The sequence below is a fragment of the Pelodiscus sinensis genome, chromosome 3 (assembly GCF_049634645.1).
Source record: "Pelodiscus sinensis isolate JC-2024 chromosome 3, ASM4963464v1, whole genome shotgun sequence".
Taxonomy (NCBI): domain Eukaryota; kingdom Metazoa; phylum Chordata; order Testudines; family Trionychidae; genus Pelodiscus; species Pelodiscus sinensis.
Window position 1 is genome coordinate 122,838,011 of NC_134713.1, and position 23,067 is coordinate 122,861,077.

The 23,067-nt window shown below is 43.4% G+C and overlaps 1 protein-coding gene across 4 annotated transcripts in view; it reads left to right on the forward strand.

The window, feature by feature from the left end:
- PGBD5 (piggyBac transposable element derived 5) overlaps window positions 1-23,067 on the forward strand; it is a 110,048-nt gene that overhangs the window by 24,774 nt on the left and 62,207 nt on the right. For all 4 annotated transcript variants that reach the window (XM_075924716.1, XM_075924718.1, XM_075924719.1 and 1 more), the window contains exon 2: window positions 16,666-17,093. In XM_075924716.1, coding sequence (XP_075780831.1) covers window positions 16,666-17,093 — 428 coding nt within the window. The remainder of the gene's footprint in view (window positions 1-16,665; window positions 17,094-23,067) is intronic.

Sequence of the window (23,067 nt, forward strand, 5' to 3'; positions counted from 1 at the left end):
CCCCCCCCCCCCCCCCCAGCTCCAGCTCCGTGGGAGGGGCAGGGGTGCAGCAGTGTTCCAACTTTGAAATGTACAGGAGCCCCGGCTGGGGTTCCTGTACACTTCAAAGCAGAAGCGTTCACATGGAGCCTGGGGTCAGCAGGGGACTCCCCGCTGGCCCCAGGCTCCATGCAGCATTTCAGTCTTTGAAATGCACAAGAGCCCCTGCTGGAAATCCCATCGACTATTCAATTAGTTAAATTTAGATAAACATCCCTACTATGTACTGGTATTCCACATATTTGCTTCGGAGATATCAACAGGTTTCACCTACTTACTGTGAAAGGGTGTCTAGTCAAGGGAATTGAAGTACCTGACTGACAGTGGACTTAAATAGTGCCAGTCCACATCGGAGAAATTTTGCTGTAAACTAAGGACTGAGTCAAGCATAGACAAGTGACTTGCTCATGTTTACACAGCATGTTCTTTGGAGTAAAATCTGAGGTATAAATTGACCTGGGACTGTGTGGCTGGTCCTTTGGGATCGGAAGAACCTGTTCGGATTTGGTGAGATTGGCTTTCATCGTCTCATCTGCGGAAGGTGTGGCAGTGGTGGGGGCACAGGAGAAGTTGGTGTGTCTGAGGGGATTGCTTGTGTGGCTTCTTGCTGGCCAGTGTGGTGAGTGGGAAGTGCTTTTTGTGACTGATCTGGTGCCTGATAATGGAGGACCCACAGTCTCGGGCTGTAAGTAGCCCTGGTTCTAAGCAATTTGCCCTGGTCTAACCCGCTCATCTGTGCCTCGGAAACCTATTATATTACAATGAGAAAGCAGTGAAAGGGAAATCTAGGGAAGATAAGACTGGTAGAGGATAAGAACCAAGACATAAAGAAAAAAAAGTGAGGGATGTGGAGTGGCTGAAAGAGGAAGAGAGAGAGGCAAATTCTATTGTTACTCATTTGGGGAAAGGAAAGTGCGACCCCAGTGATGGGAGTTGCCTCCATGCATGCAGCAAGTCAGTGGCAGGATAAAAAGCAAAAGCTCAAACTCCCAGTCCCCTTCTGTAACACTGGATTTGCATTCTTTGGTGTTCAGGCAGTTCCAAAAGGAAGCATTCACTGATTTTGTGCACTGCCCGACAGAAAGACACTGCTTGCTTTCCACGTGGAGTTCAGAATTTTGCATGGTGTAATGTGTCGTCTTTATAAAACTTCCAGGATATTTATTTTATGAGCAAATATACTTTTCTGAATTATAGCCTGAGATTGTAAACAAGCCTTAACAAGGAAGAAATCTTAAACATTTTCCTTTAAGACACCCAAACAATAAATACAGTTAAGAAGCCAAACAACACTGCACCATTTTCATGATTAAGGCAATACTTTCACAAAAGTTCAGGTCATTCCAATCAATATTTTTGCTGTGTGAACCTTGAATCTGAAACTTCCATATTTCAATGTAATTAAAACTTCACCTTAACATTCTATTAACATTGGCCCTGAGCCTCATACAATTTTGAGAAATTGAGTCCATGTCATAAAATTTTGATCCAAATTTATCCAAAATGTAACCCAATAGAGAGACAGGGACCAGTTACAAAATTCAGAGGTGAATCAAGAGGTGAATTTCTGCAGAATTCAGATCTGGAGATTCGTCCCTAATAATTTTCATCTTTATATCTGTGTCTCTTCTCCTGAGCAACATGAAAAGGAAAACTGGAGAAAAATGCAATGGGTATTTTACACTTGTAAGAAAGATGCAGCCAGTAAATGACGTAAACCTTCTGTCACGCACGTTTCCATCTGCAGATGCCCTAAACTTGTGGCACAGAGAAGGAAATATTATTAAATATAAACAGCCTCACTAAGGATCAGGGTTCCCTGTTGTGTTAGGCACTATCCAAGACCTAGAATCTCTGCTCTGAATATTTTTACAATGAACGACTTACTTAATTTGTCTAGATGCTGATGCCACATGCCATCTTACCGTCCTTGACCAAAGGAAATGAAGCTTTGGGTCCCAGCAGGTTTATAGTGGCAAAAGAGATGCTGGCCATGCTCTTGGCTATACTTCTATAAGCCTCTTGGATGTCTTCTCTCCTTCCTACTGAGTCACCGAGTTAAGTACTTTAAGGAGGTAACTCAGATCTCTCATTTTAATGTGCCTATTTCATGAAGTGCTAGAACAGTGGATCTCAACCAGAGGTACACATACACCTGGGGGTACTTGAGTCATCTGGGGGATACATCAACTCATCTAAATATCTGCTCAGTTTTACAACAGGCTACATAAACACTAGCCAAGTTGTACTAGCTAACATAATCAATGGTAACAATATGAGAAATTTTGCAGTCTTTCAGTGACAGCATGCTGTGACCCTCATGGTTTTTCTCTTATTTTGTAAGCAAGTCATGTTTTAAGTGAGGTGTAACTTGGGAGTACGTAAGACAAATCAGACTGAAAGGGATACAGTAGTCTGGAAAGGTTGAGAGCCACTGCTCTGTAACTGCTATGAAATCCACAGTGAGGGATGTGTGTTGCTTGCTTCCGTTACAAGCTTCAAGACGTTCCTGTTATTACAATTCCAAAAGGAACGTAGGGAGTTTTGAACACTGTGGGCATTATTGGTCTCTGTGTTGGCAGACTAAGCAGAGAAGAGAAACACTGACTGTATATGGAATTTGAGTCTCAACGGATGGAATCTGTTGGAGTCAGAGTTGGGACCAATTGGCAGGGAAGTGTGTATGTGGGGGAGAAGTGCTGTGGTGCTGCCTATCCTATGCTTCTTGGCACTCCAGGATTGTTAGCCCTTCACAAGCACTGTCTGCAAACACACACAGACACAGGGAGGTTCATGGCAATAGGGTAAACTGAACCTTTTGAGGGACACTATTTCCTTTTCTTATCTCAGCCATATAAAATTGAAATTGGGTGAAAGGGAGCCGACTGTAGGTCTGAGCTGACAAACCCTCCCTCCAAAAGAGGCCAGGATTTTTACTCCTTATGAGCTTGTCTCCATGGCTCAGCCTCTGCATCCACCTCCCCCCCCCTCGCTCTGATGTCCTGTGACAGCTGTGCAGTGCCGTGGCGGACTCGACAGAAGCATCATGACAGGTGCTTATCAGTTATGCCTCCTGCACACAGTCATTGGAAAGAGGTTGCAACGGTAGTGTTCTGTTGCGGAGGGAAGCTGATGCTATTTTGAGACACTGCTCTGTTTTCACTGCATTGAATGCCAATGATTTGTGTGGCTCACTCTGCAATGGCCACTCCTGCAGATCCTTCCCCAGAAGTGTGTGTGTGTGGGGGGGGAGGGGTAAACATGCACACTTCACCCTGAATTTAACAGGTGCATGCCGGAAGTGTAGGCTGCAGCTCACTGAGTCCAGCAGTGCCTCTGCACTGGTAATTGTGCCTCTTGTGCAGTTAAAATTAAGAAATACTGTTTTCTCTTTATCAAGGAATGATTAATTTAGCATTTAGCAGGCTTACTGGAAAGACTAAGCAGTCAGCTGTACATGACTCACTGTGCATTCCATGTGGTAAGAGGATTAAGAATGTTTACACACATGGAATAGAGAAAGGAGTGGCAAACCTGTTTGGCCACTCCAATAGCGTGAGTTCAGAAGTGCAAACAACCCACTTGGCTGGGTTTGTGTCCAGAGAGAGAGAGAGAATGGTAAAAGCAACTTAAGAGGGGCAGAAAATCCAGTGGGAACAATAGGACAGAAAAACAGAAGTGTACCCAATGAAAAACATGTCTAAAGACTGGGGCGGAGGAAAGGAACAGGGATAAGGAGAATACACACAGGTAAACACAGCGTGTGTGTATATATAGAGTAGGTTTTGCAGGTCCAACAGGGTGGGTTTATCCAGGTTAAGGGCTGCTCCTTAACCCTTTTGTCTCTAGTGTGGGGTTTGAATACCCATCTCAGAGATGACTGCTTTTCTTTCCCTAACAGAGCACATAAGTTTCTCTAGCTAGACAAATGTCTTTGTTTTGACACTAATCTCCTGTGTAAAAAAAAAAAAAAAAAAAAAGATTTAGAGCTAGAGAAAAATCTCATGACCGTAAGCTGGTCTGAGGCTCACCACCTATTTGTCAATGGAGGGAGCCAGAAGTTTGAGAATTGGGGAAACGTTTTTTATATTTGAGCTCTCAAGAGAAGAGAGCACCCTACTGTGTCAGCTGTTGGTGCCCCACTTCAGTTGGTGCAAGCACTACTGATGAGGATGTGCACCACTGACACGAGGGTGTGCCAACAGCCGATTTAATTACTGTGGGGGCTGCGAATCATCCCCTAATTTAAGTCATCTAAATTTTGTAGAGTAGACACGCCTGAAATCTACCTTACTACAGGTTGAACCTCTCTAGTCTGGCACACTCAGGACCTGATTGGTGTTGAACCAGAGAATCGGCCAAACCATGGAAGGTCAATATTGTCTAGCGGCATCATCAACACTTCCACTGCTTACTGGGCTCTTAAACATTTGGGGTAAACTAAAGCTAACTAACAGCACAACAGTGAGAGCAGGACTGGTGGCTGTAAACAAATTTTATGGGACCGGGGGAAACGTCACTACACCTACAATAGACATCCTACTAACTAAAAGCATGCTAGACCACAGATGTTGCCAGAACAGAGTGTGTCAGACCAGAGAGTTTCAACCTACAGTACTGTTTTTTAAAAAGCTGGACACCCCAGTTCTAGTTAAAGCACTGCAGAGCTGCCTGGATTTTCAATTGATTTTATATTTTTACTTCAGGTGATTTACATTTTTTAAATCAATGTGAACAAAGCCCCATACAAATCCTTCATGAGATTAATTCACAGCAATAAGTCCATTTCTTTGTGGCATGTGTGTGTTTTGCATGTACATGTAGGCATTAACCTCAAAGCTTTTAGCATCTCATTATATAGGTTACTCCTTCATTGACTTTTATTTATGAATGACAAATTAAATGTCAATAGAAATGTAGCCATGTTAGTCTGGTGTAGCTGAATCAAAAAACAGGACTATGTAGCACTTTAAAGACTAACAAGATGGTTTATTAGGTGATGAGCTTTCGTGGGCCAGACCCACTTCCTCAGATCAAATAGTGGAAGAAAATTGTCACAACCATATACAGGCAGTCCCCGACTTACGCCGGATCCGCACTTACGAACGGGGCTCTCTCGCCCCGGAGCTCGCAGGCAGCAGGACCGCCCAGAGCGCAGCGGTCCCGCCACCTCGACCTCCGGGGCGAGAGAAGCTGCTCCGGGTGCCCCTGGTCTGCTGGGGACCGTCTCCAGCAGACCAGGGACACCTGGAGCAAAGCCGGGGAGGCGGAGGGGTCCCGCGCCTCTGAGGCTTTGCTCTGTCAAAGCCGGGGAGGCGCGGCACCCCGCCGCCGCTGCCGCTTTGCTCCCGGTGCCTCTGGTCTGCTGGAGATGGTCCCCAGCAGACCAGAGGCACCAGGAGCAAAGCCGCAGCGGTGGTGGGTCCCGCGCCTCTGAGGCTTTGCCACAGCAAAGCCTCAGAGGCGCGGCACCCTGCCGCCACTGCGGCTTTGCTCCTCGTGTCCCTGGTCTGCTGGGGGGGGGGAGGGGCGCAGCTAGTGTGCCCCCCTCCCCAGCAGACCAGGCTTTTGTTGGGGACCCTGGGGTAGAGCAGCTGGGGTGCTGCCGGGTTGGTCCTGCAGGGACCTACCTGGCAGCCCAGCTGTTCTGTCCCAGGCTCGAGATTCAGCCGCTGTTGAAACTGATCAGTGGCTGATTCCAGGAAGCTGGGGGCAGAGCAATTCTGCCTCCAGCTTCCTGTAGTCAGCCCCTGGTCAGTTTCAGCAGCAGCGGCTGAATCTGGAGCCAGTTCCGACTTACATACAAATTCAACTTAAGAACAAACCTATAGTCCCTATCTTGTACGTAACCTGGGGACTGCCTGTATACCAAATGATACAATTAAAAAGATGAATACACATGAAAAGGACAAATCAAACTTCAGAACAAAAGGGGGAATGGGGGGGGGGGGAGGTAAATGTCTGTGAGCTAATGATAGAGGTGATAATTGGGGAAGCTATCTTTGTAATGGGTAAGGTAATTAGATTATTTATTCAAACTCAGGTGTAAAGTGTCGAATTTAAGCATGAATGACAGTTCAGAGGATTCTCTTTGAAGTGAAGTCTTAAAAGGTCTTTGAAGCAGGATGCAGGGAAGCAGGTCGTTGAGACAATGTCCTTTCTGGTTGAAATGGCAAAAAACTGTTTTTTCTTTGTGATCCTGTCTGATATCTGTTTTGAGGGCATTGATCCTTTGGCGAAGTGTCTGAGACGTTTGTCCAGTGTACATAGCAGACGGACACTTTGGCACATGATAGCATAAATTATATTTCTGGATGCGCAGGAATATGTGTTCTTGATCTTATAACTCACTTGGTTAGGTCCAATAATGGTATCAGCAGAATTAAATGTCCTAATTCTTGGCATGGAAAATGTAGTATGCCATTTCCCTTCTTCACACACACCTCTCTCTTTTGTAAGCAGGCTCCTAATAATGAGCTGGGAATGGCTGATGGGGGTGGATTCTCTTTTAATGGTTAAAGAATATTAGTAAGTGACAGGTTTTTAATGATTCTGCTGACCGAGGAGCAGTAGAATTGAATATATTTCTTTAATCATATTTTACCAGGAATAACAAGCCTGAAGGTACTTCATGTCAGTAAGCGCTCACAAAGTAAATCCTTCTCATGAGCAGATATTTCCAATCCAAAGCAGTATATGCTGGGGATTTTGCTTTGAGTCCCTTTTAATTGTAATGGGCGTGACTCTGCTATAAATACCTCAGTGCTGCTTTGAAGAATTATGCCACATAAATGTGCACACATCAGGCTGTAGGTGCAGCTGTGCAACAGCACTCTTTATGATTTACTGAAAGCAGTCTGCGAGCTTTTTTGAAGTCCCCTCTTTTGAACGCTGCCCCAAACCTGTTAGGTATGTTTGCTGGACTGTGAGATGCAGCCGGTGGAGAGTGCAGTGGAATGTTAATTTAAAAAATGCAGCAACACAAAGAGGGGATGGAACAGTTAAAATATAAAGCTCAAGCATAGTTGACAAGGAGCATATTTTCCTAGCCTTGTGTCCAAATGGTAAACAGATGCACGAAGTATAGACTACAATGTAAGGCATTAGTTTTAACGTCAGTAGTGCTGCCTTAACTTTGTTTGTATAACGTTACCCATGGATCCTGAGGCACAAGTAGTGGGAGGACAGGTCCTGTTTGGGTGCTAATGCTGCCGACTGGCAGATCCGCCCACTAGAAATAAGCTATACATATAATTAAATAGATCAACATTATCAGCTGTGGGCTTTTTGTTCTTTCCAACTCACTGGTCCCAGCCTGAAGGTTTGGTTTGTTTTCAAAATGATAAACACAAGGAAATATTTAATTAAATGTTTAGGTGCTGAATTAAATCAGCTAAAGAAAATCAAGTGATATGAACGACTTTACTCTTTATCCCCGCCCCTTCTCGTGCCAAAACATTTGGTGGCATATAGTTAACAGACAACCTCTGGTAACTTTTTGACTGAGTCAAAAGCTGTTAGCCTCAGCAGCCCAGACTTTTTCCGACTGGATTCATTAACAGCAGTAGCAAACTACAGACCGATGTATGTATGTTTGTTTGCCCCATCTGAATGGAGCTGGTGTTCTTAGGCCAGGCAAGAAATAGGCTGTGTGGAGGCTGAAGGGTGAGTTTTGGCAGCTGGGTTTAGCATTTATCTGTGGAGTTAAATAGGGCTCACACACCTGCAGTACACTCAGTAATGAAAAAAATTATAAACAATCAAGACCACTTTGAGCTACATAGTACAAGTATGATTCTCCTCTTACCTGCACCAGATTTATAATTTAGGAATCAATCCTGTTTTATACTTTCATAGGTGAAAGTAAAATTAGATCCTAATTTTGGCAAAGAACCAGACTTCATTGTGCTAAGACATTTAATCTAACACATCACAGATAATTTCACTCTGCTATGGAGGTAACAGCAATGCAGCAGTCTTTAGAAGTGAAGCTACGTTGTCCATACCTTGGTGCAATATTATCTTTCGGTGTGTGTGTGGGGGGGGGAACTAGAGAATCTAAACATGCAGTTTTGCATTCAGCTTTAGCCCACAACAACCAGCTCTACATTCTGTTTATGGCTAGTACTCAAGATGCCATGTGTAGATCGCTTTATTGCTAGTGCTGTAAAGGAAACTATCAGGTTTAATGCTGGGGAGGAAAGGAGAGGGGCAATTCACTGGAATAGGCTCTGAACAATTCTTTATGATGCTGTTACTGAGGTGGAATGGAAGCATTGTGACAGAGTGCCATTTATTTATGGAGTTTTAGCAGCTGCAGTCAAGTCATATTTCACTAAAGTACTATCAAACAAGCTAACCTGAAAAGAAAATTAAAACAAAAAGGATATTGTGACAGGGTGATCTCCCTTTAAGAGCAGGGTGTGATGGGAACTGCAAGATATAAGTTTCTAGAAGGAAGCTAGCTTGGCATAGATTTGGGTGGAGGAAAGATCTGCCAGTTCAATAGAATTACATGAGTTTATACTAGCTGGGACCTGGTTCCATATTTATAAAATATCCATTGGGTTTTGGAATATCAAACAGATTTGGCTTCACTGCTGCTTAGTTTTTAAGGAATGGGAAAAATCCCTGCACCAACAGTTGAATACAGTATAATGGGGGGAGGGGTAGCTCAGTAGTTTGAGCATTGGCCTGCTAAACCAAGGGCTGTGAGTTCAATCCGGGGGGAAGAGGAGAGCACTTAGGGATCTAGGGCAAATCTGTCAGGGATGGTACTTTGTCCTATTGTGAGGGCAGAGGGCTGGACTTGATGACCTCTCAAGGTGCTTTCCAGTTCTATGAGAGGTATATCTCCATATATTAAAAAAACCAGCACTCTTTAGTGCTTATCTATAGTCCCCCAAATTAAACTTCCCATTACATTGTAATGTCAGAGTTAAGTGGATGAATGGACTCATGGGAACTCCTCCCCAACTACTGGGAACAGGGAAGGTTAAAAACTATTTCCATTTCATAGGAAATTCTGACACTTCAAAGTTTCAGTGCTAGGTGAAAAAAGGAACCTTATTATGTAACAACCCAAACAGGGATTTGTCTGTGTCTTTACAAATCAGATGGTGTGTCAATCTACTGCATAATTTTTATCTATTATTTAAGCTTCAAAGGTGGACGGTTTAGGATTCTATCAGTGCCTACCAACGTACTTTGACAGGTGCAAGTTGTATCAATCACCCTGGTCACTGAAGTTGCTGTAGCCCAGAGAAGGCTGCAGGCTTAACTAGAATCAAGCAACCAGTTACTAGTGTGGATTGACACTTGGTGGCAGTTGTTGGGCTAACAAGGTAATTCTTTGGGTTTCTAATCGGAATGGGGAAGCTCAGAGGGTCAAAGGCTTCTTCTGCTATACATCCATTCTGGCTACATCTACACTACGAGTTTTCTCGGCAAAAACTATACTAATGAGTGACTCATTTGCATGAGTCGTGATCTCATTTGCATATTTTCTGCCAATCGGTTTTTGCACTGGGGTTTTTGTGAAAAAGCAAGCTGTGTGGAAGTTTTCTTTTTGCACAAAAAACCCTTTTATGGGGCATAAGGATCTTGCGGGAAAGGGGGTTTTGATGTTTTCTTTTTGCGCAAAAACAGATTGGCAGAAGATATGCAAATCACGACTTGTGCAAATGAGTCCCTCATTAGCATACTTTTGCAGCGAGAACTCTTAGTGTAGACGTAGCCTATACGTCCTGACCTGGTTTGAAACAGATGATTGAAGGGGCATGTGATGGAATGGAAAGAGAGGGCATGTATTTGTATCTGAGAGACAAGGAGAGCTGTGTAGGCAGCATTGCTCCCTAGGTAGCTGAAGCAATGCCCTTTGACATGCACCTTATCAAACTGCTTGCCGTCCAGTTATAAACGTTGTTGGTGAGTTATGAATGATAGGAGGGTAATGGGAACTGAGGAAAGGATGTCAAATATTTTGCATATATGAAATTAAGCTAGTTTAAGCATGTGCTTCCCCAGCCTTATTAATTAAGCAAATAGAGAAAAATTAATTTGAATTTCACTTTTTAAAAATAATCTGCTGAATATAATTTGCCTGGAAGTGCCAGAAGACTAGTTCTTAAGGCCCCAGTGAAGATTCTGTACCTGCTGAGTAGGGTTCCAAGATGATGCAGGGGACCATCTCTGTTGTTTTTATTTGCATGATCAGATCCTAAATGTTCTTGTTTTTTGTTTTCTCAAGCCTCCTAGTATACTTTTTGTGTGTGCAATGTATTTCTTGCTGGCAGACTGTGTGTGCAGATTGAGCAAAACAGCTGCAATAAAAGGCAAAAGATTTATACAAGCTGAAGAGAAACCAGATAAAGCTGGAGTTCACTCTTTAGTGCACACAGTATAAGGACTAGTGTCCCATATCTGTTCCTGAATCAGGGCTCCAGAGTAGAGGCTCTCTCTGCCTTTGCTTCCTCACTGTCTTCATGACTGATTTTTTTCCCTCCCTTCCCACCGAAGCAAAGAAGCCATTGGAGATGGACATTATTTCCACATGCATAGTATAAAATTAAACCCATTTGTGGGGCAAGTTGTTGTTGTTGTTGTTGTTGTTTCAGCCATCTGCAGCTGATTTGGTACCTCATTTGAAAAAGGAAGGTGATAGAGAGACAAATTGTATTTTGATTCAGAAAATTTGAATTTTCCATGTACTGCAACATGTGCTTTTTAAAAAGCGTAAGGCATCAAATTAAGCCATACTGCCTACAATATGTCTGAACTTTTTGTACATTTGTCTATGGGATACATGCTAGATTATAGCAGTAGGCACTACAGAGTGACCTAGCCACACTCAACCAACCAAATACCCGCATTGTTCAAGCCAAATAGCCACGCATGGTTAGCGAGTTGGACACCACAGTGCTAGAATCGCTCTCCCCGGATTTTTTCCAGGGTAATGAAGTCCCATTTATTCAAAGATAATGGAGGATCTATAATTTGTTCAGCTAAATAAATTTTGGATAAATAGGGACTCCTCTGTGTAAAAGCTATACACCTGGATTTGACCCAACTTCAGAGAACTTTTGGATAAGCATGACTCAAAGAAAGTTCTGCTGCAATTTGTAACGAAAGGGGCAAACCCACAGATCAAGGCTTGTTGCAGTTTACTCCCTGTATACAGAATAACAGGTGTACTTTAATAGGTGGCACGCCTATTAAAGAAGGTGCCTAAAGAAGCTTGCTGACTTATCTTTAGGCTGGCCACTTCAGCATGTAACATTTTGTAGTGTAAAAGTGCAATTATCGTTGCCTTTAAAAAAAAATCCTCTGAAAGAACCTTGTGGGGTTCCATATTTTAACTGGAAAAATTTAACAAATGAATTTAAGACAATAGGGGTGGACAGATGCCCTTGCAAATGACATTTAGCCAACACTGTGTAGATGTGCAGGACAGAGATGAATTCAGTTCATTCTTCCATAGCTGTGAGTTCTACATGGCTGACTGTAGTAAAATCTTATTTTTGTCACCATAGAAAGCAAATAGGACTCTGTATAAGCACAGAGGTAAAAGGGCTAGATAAAAGGGTGTTGCTTTTACACAATCACTTTTCAAAGTAAAGCCACACTTTAGTGACAGCTTTTGAAAATGTAATTACACACAACTGTCTATTTTGTACTCCAGACTGCATAACCAACCTCCTGCAAATGGAGCCCAATATATACATACTCTCAATATCCCCATGTCTCAAACAGAGTATTTCACCTTCATAAAGTCCTCTATCATATGAACATATCTGTTGCCCTGCTCCCAGCCTGCTTCTAGTAAGAGCAGTGATTAGAGTTGCCTTCCTCATCACCCCCTATAGGATGCTTATAACTAGTATTCCTGGGGGAATTCCATGCCTAAAAATTCTGCACACTATTTTGATTATGCTGTGTTATTTTGACATATAAAATATGCAGAATCATGCCAGTTTCAGTTATTTTGATAATTTTTCATTCATAAGTATGCCTGTAATAGTACATGCCAAAATTGAATAATTTATTTACACTACAGTATACAATGCATTCTCTACACCCCTCAGAAACAAAGCAAAGGCTTGGGAGGCAGCGGAGGAGCTTAGGGGTGAACCTGGAAAATGGTTGGGTATGGGAGGGAGAAATATGGAGCGGTGTTTTTTTTTTTGGGAGGAAGATTGTTGGGGAGCTGCCCCCATGCTGACCCCTAGCCTCTCCTATATCTGCACATCTCAGGCAGGCATAGTTGCCCCAGTCCTGTGTCCCTGCACCCCCTCCTCCCCATTTATCCAGGCATAACTGCCTCTGTCCCCATGTGGCCCTGTACTCCCATTGAGTCAGGAACTGAATGCTGTCACCCCACTAGCTTCTGTGCCCCACTGCCCCATTATGTCCCCTCCCCCCGCTATATATCATGACTTCTCATCTGGCCCCACTGGTGAGGCACAGTGAAGAAAGGCTCTTCTCTCCCTTTCTGAGATTGGCTGCTTGGGTCTGAGAGCCCACTGTCCTATCTTCTGGTGCCCTTGGTGGGCAAAAGGTATAATTGCAGCTTCTCCCAGGAGTATAATTAAGCAAGGCTTTTTATATAACCAGTATATATGGTTGCTCACAATGTCCCTATTATCAAAGAGCCATACCTAGTGGGCAACAGAGGAGCTTAATTAAGTGATATCCAAAAGAAAATGTAAATGTTTCCATAACAAATATTGATCCTTTTTCTGTTTCTAGCTGCTTGGTGCTACCCTTCCTTCACAGCTGTTCTGAACATCAGCCTGTGGATAATTCCTAAGTATCACATTTGAGGGTGTAATTCAAAGTAGTGAGGTGTTATGAGCTGCCCTGCAACTTAGGGTACCTCTCCAAGTTTTGCTGCTGCAGCCTCTAACCTGTAGTGTTCACAGTTAATCCACTAGGTCACACCCTGAGTTTGTGTATAACCACAGCCCTAAATCAGCAACTCTGACCCCAACAGCCTGTCAATAAACACCAGATACACTGACTTCCTGCAGCCTTTGTTACTACTTGCAAGGTGACCCCAATACACTCCCAGTCCCAGTTTACAACCTCCCCTGACCATGTGTTCTTCACTGTCCGGCCCTTTCCTGGATAGTTCAGATGTTATAGATTAATTGCTGCTGTAAGGGGTCAATATGCAACCGTTTGCTACTTTAATTGGAGTTAGTTACCAAACAATACAGTGTAAACACAACACTGGATTACTTTGATTGGAAATTTAAGGGAGTACAAATGCAAGGTATTGAATTCAGAAAATGCTTTTTAGTAAATAAACTTAAATTACTTACTTTGAGGTGAAATTCCTTAGCACGAGTTCCCAGCAACAAAGCTGACCAAGTTCTCATTTGGGGCTCTGTCCCTAAAGTTTGAAGGGCTGGTTTCTTTGTCATCTTACATGAAAAAGTGAGCAAAAGAGAGAATCTGGGGGGTGTTTTGGCCCTTACTTCTGTAGTTTTGTCACCCTTGGAAATGCATCTTCCTGAGTTCTCTCTAGATAAAAGTCCTGCTATCCATGAGGGTGGTAACAGGGAACCTTGTGGTAAGAGAGATTCCATGTTGGTTTCTAAAATGCAGATTAATCTGTACCTGTCCTCCATTGGCTGCCAAAGAATGACCACTTGACTAGTGATTGGCAATCTGCACCTGTCCTCCATTGGCTGCCAAAGAATGACCACTTGACTAGTGATTGGCAATCAGCTTTGACACCTGGATAAAACATCACCTTGTCCTTTGTCTGTGAAACAGGTTTACTCCCTCCCCAGACTTGTCTGAAACACATTTGAGTCATTTCAGCTTGCATTCTTATCATATGTAATGTTATTGACCAGCGAGTTGTTGGTTTTCTAATACCTGTCAAGGCATATTTTGCAGAAAGATTATTACAATGCTATGTAGGGTGTGAAGACAAGGGTGTGCTGTTGCACTGTGACTTGTGCTTTGTGATCCTTTGTAGTCCACTTTGCCTTATAGAAATTATTTCAGTCCAGCTTGGGCAGACAGGTGTACAGAACTTACATTTCTTGACTATTGATTGCTTAATTTTGCAACCTTAGCATTTTTAGTATCATTTTTGATGGAGTTAGAATAACTTAAAGGTGGTTCTTGTTTTCTAGAGACCATTATTAAATAGCTTGAGCTTAACAGAAAACTGAAGCTGAAAAAAGTATCTAAAGCAAACACAGTTTGATATTAAGTCAGCCCTTAATCTCTTAGGCTGTGTCTACACTGGGCCACTTATTCTGGAAAATCAGCTGCTTTTCCGGAATAAGCTGCGAGCGGTCTACACTGGCCCTTGAATTTCCGGAAAAGCAACGATGCTCTACTGTACAAAATCAGCCACTATTCCGGAAAAACTATTCTGCTCCCGCTCGGGCATAAGTCCTTATTCCGGAACACTGTTCCGGAAAAGGGCCAGTGTAGACAGCCCAGTAGTCTTTTCCGGAAAAAAGCCCTGATGGCGAAAATGGCGATCGGGGCTCTTTTCCGGAAAAGTGCGTCTACATTGGCCACAGACGCTTTTCCAGAAAAAGGGCTTTTCCGGAAAAGCAGCCTGCCAATGTAGACGCTCCTTTTCCGGAAAAACTGAAAACGGAATAGTATTCCGTTTTAAGCAATTCCGGAAATTCATGCCAGTGTAGACACAGCCAAAGGGTATATCTACACTTGCACCCTAGTTCAAACTAGGGATGCAAATGTAGGCATTCAAAATAGTCAATGAAGCGGGAATATAAATGTTAACATTAGTTCAAACCAAGGGGTTTGGTTCGAACTAATGCATCCCAGCGTGCACTTTTATTTTCGAAACAGCTATTGATCGGAGTAACGTGCCGGCGAGATCACACTAATGAAGTGTGGGATATTTAAATCCCTGCTTCACTGACTATTTCGAATGCCTGCATTTACATCCCTAGTTCAAACTAGGGTACAAGAGCAGACATACCCTTAGCTATTGCCAAGTTAGGAGGAAGCCCTCAAGGAGAAATCTAACCGTGCAGTCCCAAACTAAAGGGGGTTTTAATGTATCTTTATGATCTAAAAATCACAGGATTTCACACTTCTCTCCTTTGAGTCTTTGACATTCATGCTGAAGCAGGACCTAAGCAGTCAGTGCTGGCAAGGAAAACACTTTCCTGTTGTTAACCAGAACTTCAAATGCTAATGTCTGCTCAAACGTTATTAGAGGAACTGGAGCCTGTACACATACTTGGTGTAGGAGACACTGTACTGAGTTAAGAACCTAAAGCTAATTAAAACATTAATTGTCATGCTTTCAGTGTACATTTTATTTTATCTAACAGGGAAAAAAAAAGACTTGAACCTTCCATTTTCTCTGCTTTTCAGTCAAAAACCAAAGTAACTAGAGGGAAGGAGTGGAAGGCTTATCCTTTGCGTGGATGATATGCTGAATAAGGAACAATTCAGCAAGAATCCTATATAATGCAAGATAGAAAAGCGTGTCCCTATGCTGCTTTCTTTAGTATTGTACAAAAGCATTATCTTTCTCTGGTTAAAGTCAATGGCAACATTCCATAACTTCAGAGGGTACAGAATCAGACTGACAGATCCTGTGGCCTATATCCTGTGGTGATGTATATAATGTTGCACCAATGAGTAGTAATCAGCAATATGCTGGTAGTGGCATCCAAGAATAACACTGGAAAATGACAAAGGGATGGTAGTGGACAGCAAATTAGACAGGAGCTAGAAATGTAGTAAAGATTTTTTTAAAAAATCAGGTTTTGACTACAAGAGAATTACATCACCTGGCACAGAGACAAGAATCTGACTCCGTGTGGCTGTGGTGTGCCTAGTACATTGCATTTGTGGTACAATTTTCTTTAGAAGACAGACGAACTGGAGAGAATTCAGAGAGGAGCAATGACCACAATTAGGTAAACTGATTGCTGGAAACACTGATATGTGGGGAAAGATTAAGCCAAGCTACACATGTCTAGCATTTTTAGAGACTAAGGCCGTGTTTACACCATGGGGACTACAGTGACATAACTACAGCTATACCAGCATAACCCTGTAGTGTAGACACAGCTTTCAGTGATGGAAGGGGTTTTCCACTGTAAGGGCACCACCTTCTCGAGCAATGGTAACTAGGTCAACAAAACTTCAGTTGCTCTGATCAGCATTGCTCAGGGGTGTGGATTTTTCACATCCCTGAGTGCTGTAGCTATGTTGACCTACATTTTAAATGTAGATTAAGCCTATGAGAGAATGTGATAGTCTATAAATAGCTGAAAGGCATAAATACTGAAGGGGAGGGAATATTTAGTGTTATACAGGGGATGTAACCAGAAATAATATGGAAACTAAGGCTGAATTTTAGGAAAAATTTCCTCTCTCAAACTGGTTACTCAGTGGGATACTTACTGATTGGTTACTAACAAGGGAAGTGGCCCAAATCCCATTACTTGGAACTTTGTGTAAAGACTAGACCAATGTGCTGTAGTTAATTCTCCTGCACAGACTGAGAGCAAAGGAGTGGATGATCTAATAGTTGTTCGTTATCAATATGACTGACTACCAGGATGAATAGTTCACCAGAAATGAGCTTCTTTCCCCTCCCCACTTTTGTTCTAGGTCCAACCCGTAAAATGCCCCCAACTGCCAGTGCCATGGACTTCTTTCAGCTCTTTGTCCCTGACAATGTACTAAAGAACATGGTGGTACAAACCAACATGTATGCCAAGAAATACCAGGAGAGATTTGGCAGAGATGATGCTTGGATGGACGTCACGCTAACAGAAATGAAAGCCTTCCTAGGTTACGTGATCTCAACAAGCATTCACCACTGCGAGTCCGTCCTCAGCATTTGGAGCAGTGGCTTCTACAGCAACAAGAGCATAGCACTGATCATGACGCAGCCACGGTTTGAGAAAATCCTGAAATACTTCCACATTGTGGCCTTCCGTTCCAGCCAAACGACACATGGCCTCTACAAAATCCAGCCCTTTCTGGACTCTCTGCAGTATAGCTTTGATGCTGCTTTCAGACCTTCACAAACCCAGGTAAGAGTTAACTTATTGGCAGTTATTTTAGCTTGCTCTAGATTATTTACCAGTGACCATTAATACTGAAACGGCAGAGGAGTTGCCTGTAGAAAGATTTAGACATAAGTATGGAGACACTGCAGTGAGATTATTACTGAGCATAAGTGGCACCTTCTTGTCCTTCTAGCTCTGCTCTCTTGAGCAAAAGTCTGAGAGGCTGCAATTCTCACAACAGCAGAAGTTGCAAGTGTTCAGCCTTTCAGGGTTTGGCCCTATCTTTTGAGCCATGTCCTTTGCCTTTTTGATCAAACTATAACAAGAGTCTGGTGGCATTTTAAAGACTAACACATTTATTAGTGTGTTAAGGCTTAAGCTTTTGTGAGCTACAACTCACTTCCTCAGATGCTGAAGAGAAAAAGAAAGGCAGAAAAATAGGATACATAGATGGGACCATGGCATCTTTCTAATTAAATTAGAGTGGATGTGGCTCATCTCCAACAGTGATAACAAAGTGAGTCCCTGAATGGGCAATTTACCTATTGTAATGCGAGAAACCACTCCATGTGTGTGTTTAGACCTTGGTTCAGGGTGTCAAATTTGCATATGAATTCCAGTTTTGCGGTTTCTCTCTGCATTCTGTTTTTTCTGTCTGAGAATGGCAACTTGCAAGTCTGAAACTGTGTGCTCAGGGAAGTTAAAGTGCTCCCCCGTTGGCTTTTTGGATGTTGCCATTCTTAATGTCTGAATTGTGTATATTGCTTATTTTACATACAGTCCAATTTGTCCAATGTACTCAGCAGAGGGGCATAGTGTTGGGAAAGTAAGTAAGTGTTAATTATTTCCTCCCATAACACGAGAACTAGGGGGCTACCCAATGAAATTAATAGGTAGCAGGCTTAAAATAAACAAAAGGAAGTATTTCACCACTATTCAGTTAATCTGTGGAACTCCTTGCCAGAGGATGTTGTGAAGACTGGGACTTTAACAGGGTCCAAAGAAGAACTAGATAAATTCATAGAGGATAGGTCCATCAATTACTATTAACCCTGATGAGCAGGAAAGGTGTTTTTCAGAAGCTGGGAATGATCGACAGAAGAGGTGGATCACTTGATGATTTACCTGTTCTGTTCATTCCTTCTGAAGCATTAACCACTGTCAGAAGACAGGACATTGGGCTAGATTGACCTTTGGTGTGATGCAGTATAACCATTCTTAAGACATTTGAAAAGAACAAATCTCATTAGTAAAGTAATGTGACACCCACATATACCCCACCCATACCCAGACAAGGTTTGAAAATTAATCAGTAGAATCACCTGTCAGTGCATTTGATTTTTATAACACAACCTTCAGATTTTTATAACACAACCTTCAGATGTATCAGGCTGAACATAAAACAGCACAACAGTGCAGCAAAAATAACTAGAGACGAGAGAGAGGTTTTAAGTCTGTTCCTAAAAATGGTAAGACAATCACAGGAATAAGAATCCTATTGGAGTACATTCCAGATCTGATCTGACTAGGGACTGAGTTCTCCAGGTCTCTGAAGTCAATAGGAATGGTTTACCCAATATCCTAAGGTCCGGGACTCTACCAGCTTGAAGTAAGAGGTAAAATCTCTAAACTGGTATTGTCCAGAGTGTAGATAGTCTAGTAAGATTAAGTATCAGATCCAGAACGTAAGGACCAAGTGAAAACATAAATACTAATCCTGTTGAACAGCTACAAGGGGATATGGCAAGAAAGTGCTCCTTCTGATGGGAAGTTAGATGTGTCCTGTTTGAGCTATGGTATTTGTGTTGTGAAACCCTCTTCTCCCTTTTTTTTCCTGAACCAGTGGATTTTTGGAAAACCTTGGGGTTTCTATTGTAACTTGCTTTGGAGTGGTTTGAGGCAGCCTAGGTACTTGTGTGCCCACCAGTTTTCATTGGATGGCTCTTTTTTTTCTTAAATAGTTTTGGTGCCCAACTGCAACTTTTTTTATCCGTATGTGGATTTCGAGTACCACCAAACCTTGCATTCCCCAAATTGGGTTTCGGCAGGAGCCTAATTCTAGTCCTTCTCTTCCCGCAGCCTCCCAAACGGATGTGTGTTCTGACCTTTCAATTCCTGTCTGTTACCTTTTGATTAGACAGTTTGTGTAATCTATGCCAATGTTGTGGTGCTTGACACCTTCAGAGGCTAGTCCACATAGAGGTTTGAGTCTGGTAAAGCCTTAGAATTATGACTCCTGTATTCTTCAGCTCAGGCAGTAAAAGCTCATGCTTAGACATCCTGCCTTCAATGCCTGCTGATAACCTACCTGGGGCATCATATTACTTGTATTACTGGGGCAGCTTACCAATTTTCAGAGACACAAACTCCTGCCTTCTATTCCAAAGTCCAGGTCTCACACTTTTTAAATGGATGCTAAAATTTTGCATGCTGTCTTGTGAGGTGCATATGCTACTGGAGACAACATGTTGGGGGGAGGGAAAGGAAGGGGCTTGTGAACTCTTTTGTACAAGGGGATGGAGAAGCTACACTAATATTCAGAGGTGAAGAACAAGCTAAACGGAGCAAGGTAATATGATAAGGGTAGACAATAGGTGCACTGCAGGGCAAATCCAGAATGATAGATGCCTTAGAACGTACTGTGACATCTTATTTGCATATTATCATCATTGTTGGGGTGGGGTACTATTTTTTTTCTGTAGTTTAGAGTGTGACTCGGAGATCCAAGGGAATCAACAGGGACACGCTCCCCCTGCCACCCAGCTCTATTTCCCTGTAACATCAGAACTAGGTGTGGCGGTGACTGATCTAAACCAGTGTCCGGAGGCAGAGATGGACTGGATGAAGTCAAACAAGCTGAAGTTGAATCCAGATAAGAAGGCAGGTTCAGTTCCAAAACCCAACCTAAAGCCAGACTGAAATGGAGCTAAATAATCTGTTTCTTCCAAGAAAGCTTGGAGTTGCAATGCCACCGCCCGCTTGAGTACCTTGCCCAAGAAGGGAATATTAGCAACTGGGTGATAGTTATTCAGATCATGTGGGTCAAGGGAAGGCTTCTTAAGTAGCAGTCTTATCACTGCCTCTTCCAAAGTGGCAGGAACCATACCAGATCTAAAAGATGTATTAATAATCCCCTGGACCCAGCCAGCCATTCTTTCCTGGCTAGATTGAATAAGCTATGAAGGGCAGGGGTCGAGTGAGCACATGGTCAATCACACTCCTCCAAGCACCTTGTCCACATCCTCAATCCGCAGTAGCTGAAACTGTTCCAAAGAAACAACTCAACACATTCTGTACCCCACTTACCTAGCAGCCAGAGTCCAAATCAGACCGAATGCGAGCGATCTTATCTGGAAAGTGCTTTGCAAACAGATCACAGTGGGGAGCCAAGAGCTCCTCCATTACATCACGATTGCCAGACTGTAACAAGCTCTGCACCACTTGAAACAGTTCCACTGGATGGCAATGTGTGGACGCGATATGGGTGGAAAAGTAGCTTTCCTTTGCTGTCAGCACTGCCACAGCATAAGCTCGCAATTCAGCTCTAACTTGCAATCGGACTCAGCTCTAGTTCTCCTCCAGTGGTGTCCCAGACCGTTTTGCTGCCATCCACTCCCCAGAAAACCAGGGAGCAAACGTGGCTTTGGTAAAAGCACCAAAGAAGGCACTTAGGAGCAATCCTGTCAACTGCCCAGGCTACCTCGATGTTCCATACCTCGACTAAGGCATCAACAGGACCATTTGCCATAACGGATGAACAATCCCTCAGTTTAGCATAGAAACGCACACAGAGGAAATAATACCCCTTCCTGCTCTGGGTTAGGAAGTTATTGAAAGACCAGAACCAGTTAACAGAGGCCCAGATCCTGTTGTAGCTCCATTTATTTCAATTACATAGATTTAAAGCAGCAGAGGATCTGGCTCACATTGTCTAGGTCAGAGGACAGGAGAATGCTCAGTGTCTCATCCTTCCCCTACAAACACATTAAAAAAATCACTGTCTTTACCTGGAAAAATCAGCGGGAGGAAGGTCTTGGGGATCAGGCTTCATCTGTTGTCACTTTGGATACAATTTACTTTAGTGAACATTGTGTCATGGTGGAACCTTGTAGGCAGAAGGATGTTCTCAGTGGTGTACTAAGAGAATCTATTAAAACAAATCCACGGGTACCTAGTTCTGCAGCATTTGTTAGGTCACATGACATGGTCATTCAGAACTTCCTGATGATGACAGAGTCAGCTCTCTGAAGCTTCTGCTCCCATCCGTGCATTTGCTTGTCTGGCCACTTTGTCTAAAAGGGTATCTGTGTCAGCTATTAGGATCTGACTAAATATTACACAGTGCGGTTTCCATCCTGTAGAGGAAGGAAATGTGTACGAATGGACACACACACACACACACACACACACACACACACACACACTCTCCCTCCCCCCCCCCCCCCCCGCCAATACTAAACAATAGCTAATTTAAGAGACTAGAAAAGGAGTAATAAATAACTGATCAACTCCTCTTTGCGTGGGGTTACTTTTTTGGAAGGCTTATGACTGAATATAGTTTTGAGCCAGGTGTTTAAGTGGGACAATCTTAGGCAAACTACAACTTCTCTGTACTTCAGTGTCCCCATTTTTGAATATATGTATAGCTATTTGTATCGAGTTGAGACTCAACTAATATTTGCAACGTGCATTGAGATCCCCAAGTGAAAAGTGTTAGGTATATACTTATTTGACTTGATCCTAAAGAGAGACAGTTGAGTTGTTTTGGGATAATGGGCACTGGGAATCTGCAGTTGCCAGCTCACATAAACAGCAAGGGGAATTTGCATGCCTCCTCATGTCTGCATCTATATTTTTGTAGGTAATCTGTATATTTTGCAAGAGTGCTTTCAGATGGAGCTGTGAATGTTTTATGAGCCCTTAAAAGCTGGAGTGTGTCTAAATGAAGGCATGCAGCAGCCTGGGAGCTGAGAGCGTGTATGCCTATTCAGAATTGAAGGAATGATGTCTTAACAACTTCAGTATTTGAGAGACAAGTAGCTACCTGTGAGGTGGCTTTAACCAGGGATGTGCCACACCTTCACCCATACACCATATTTAATTCAGCGTGGAATTGCAGTAAGGTCAAGGTTCCCTGTAAGTTCTATACTTGTGTGGGCACACAGCTCTTTTCTGAGCCATGCGCAGAGGTTCAGAGCTCCCTATGCAGGCAGGGAGCTCAGTTCTGCTGGGGAATGGGTGGGCCTGGCACTTACACTCTGACTGGAGGAGCAGCAGCTGCCTGCTGTTCTGGCTCCAGCCTCTACTCCGGTCTTCTCCTCCCCCCCCCCCCCCCCCCCCGGGGGTCTGTACTTGCTGGGGTGAGCAAGTTCTCCAATTAGGGAGGCAGGATGGGTGCTTAATTGCCTGCCACTGGCCACATGGGAAAAGCTGGGTAAATTACTGGTGCTGTCAGATCAGGTCAACTTCTCTACTTTGCTCCCAACTCCTCCCCTTCCCTGTCAACTACTAACAGGGCAGCAGCCTCTCCCCTAGCCTCCCCTTGGGGAATTGGCCCAGCAAGGATTCCCTGTTTTCTCCTGTGTTATACTCTCCTGCTGATCAGACAGTTCTGTTTACTTCTCTGATTTTGCCCCTGTTCTCTCCAATTTGTATCCTTCCCCCCCCCCCCCCCCCCCGCTCCATAGTAACAAGACCGCACCTCTCTCTTCCCCTCCCCAGTGCTTTCCTACTTTCACCCCATTTGCAATCAGGTCAGGCTCTCCTCCAATGAGAGCAAGACCAAACTTTTCTGTGTTGTCACTGAAAATGGGAACCATCCCTCCCCCAGTTTCAGCCATCTCTCTGATCACTCCCAGCCCCTCTTGAATTCTGTTTCCTGTAGCCAGGGAGGGAAGCTTTTCATGAAACAGGACAGCCAAACTTTACATGTGCAGAGGTTGCAAATGGGTCGGGGGAGGGGATGGTTTTCTGGTTGAATAAAGACATTGGTAAGGAT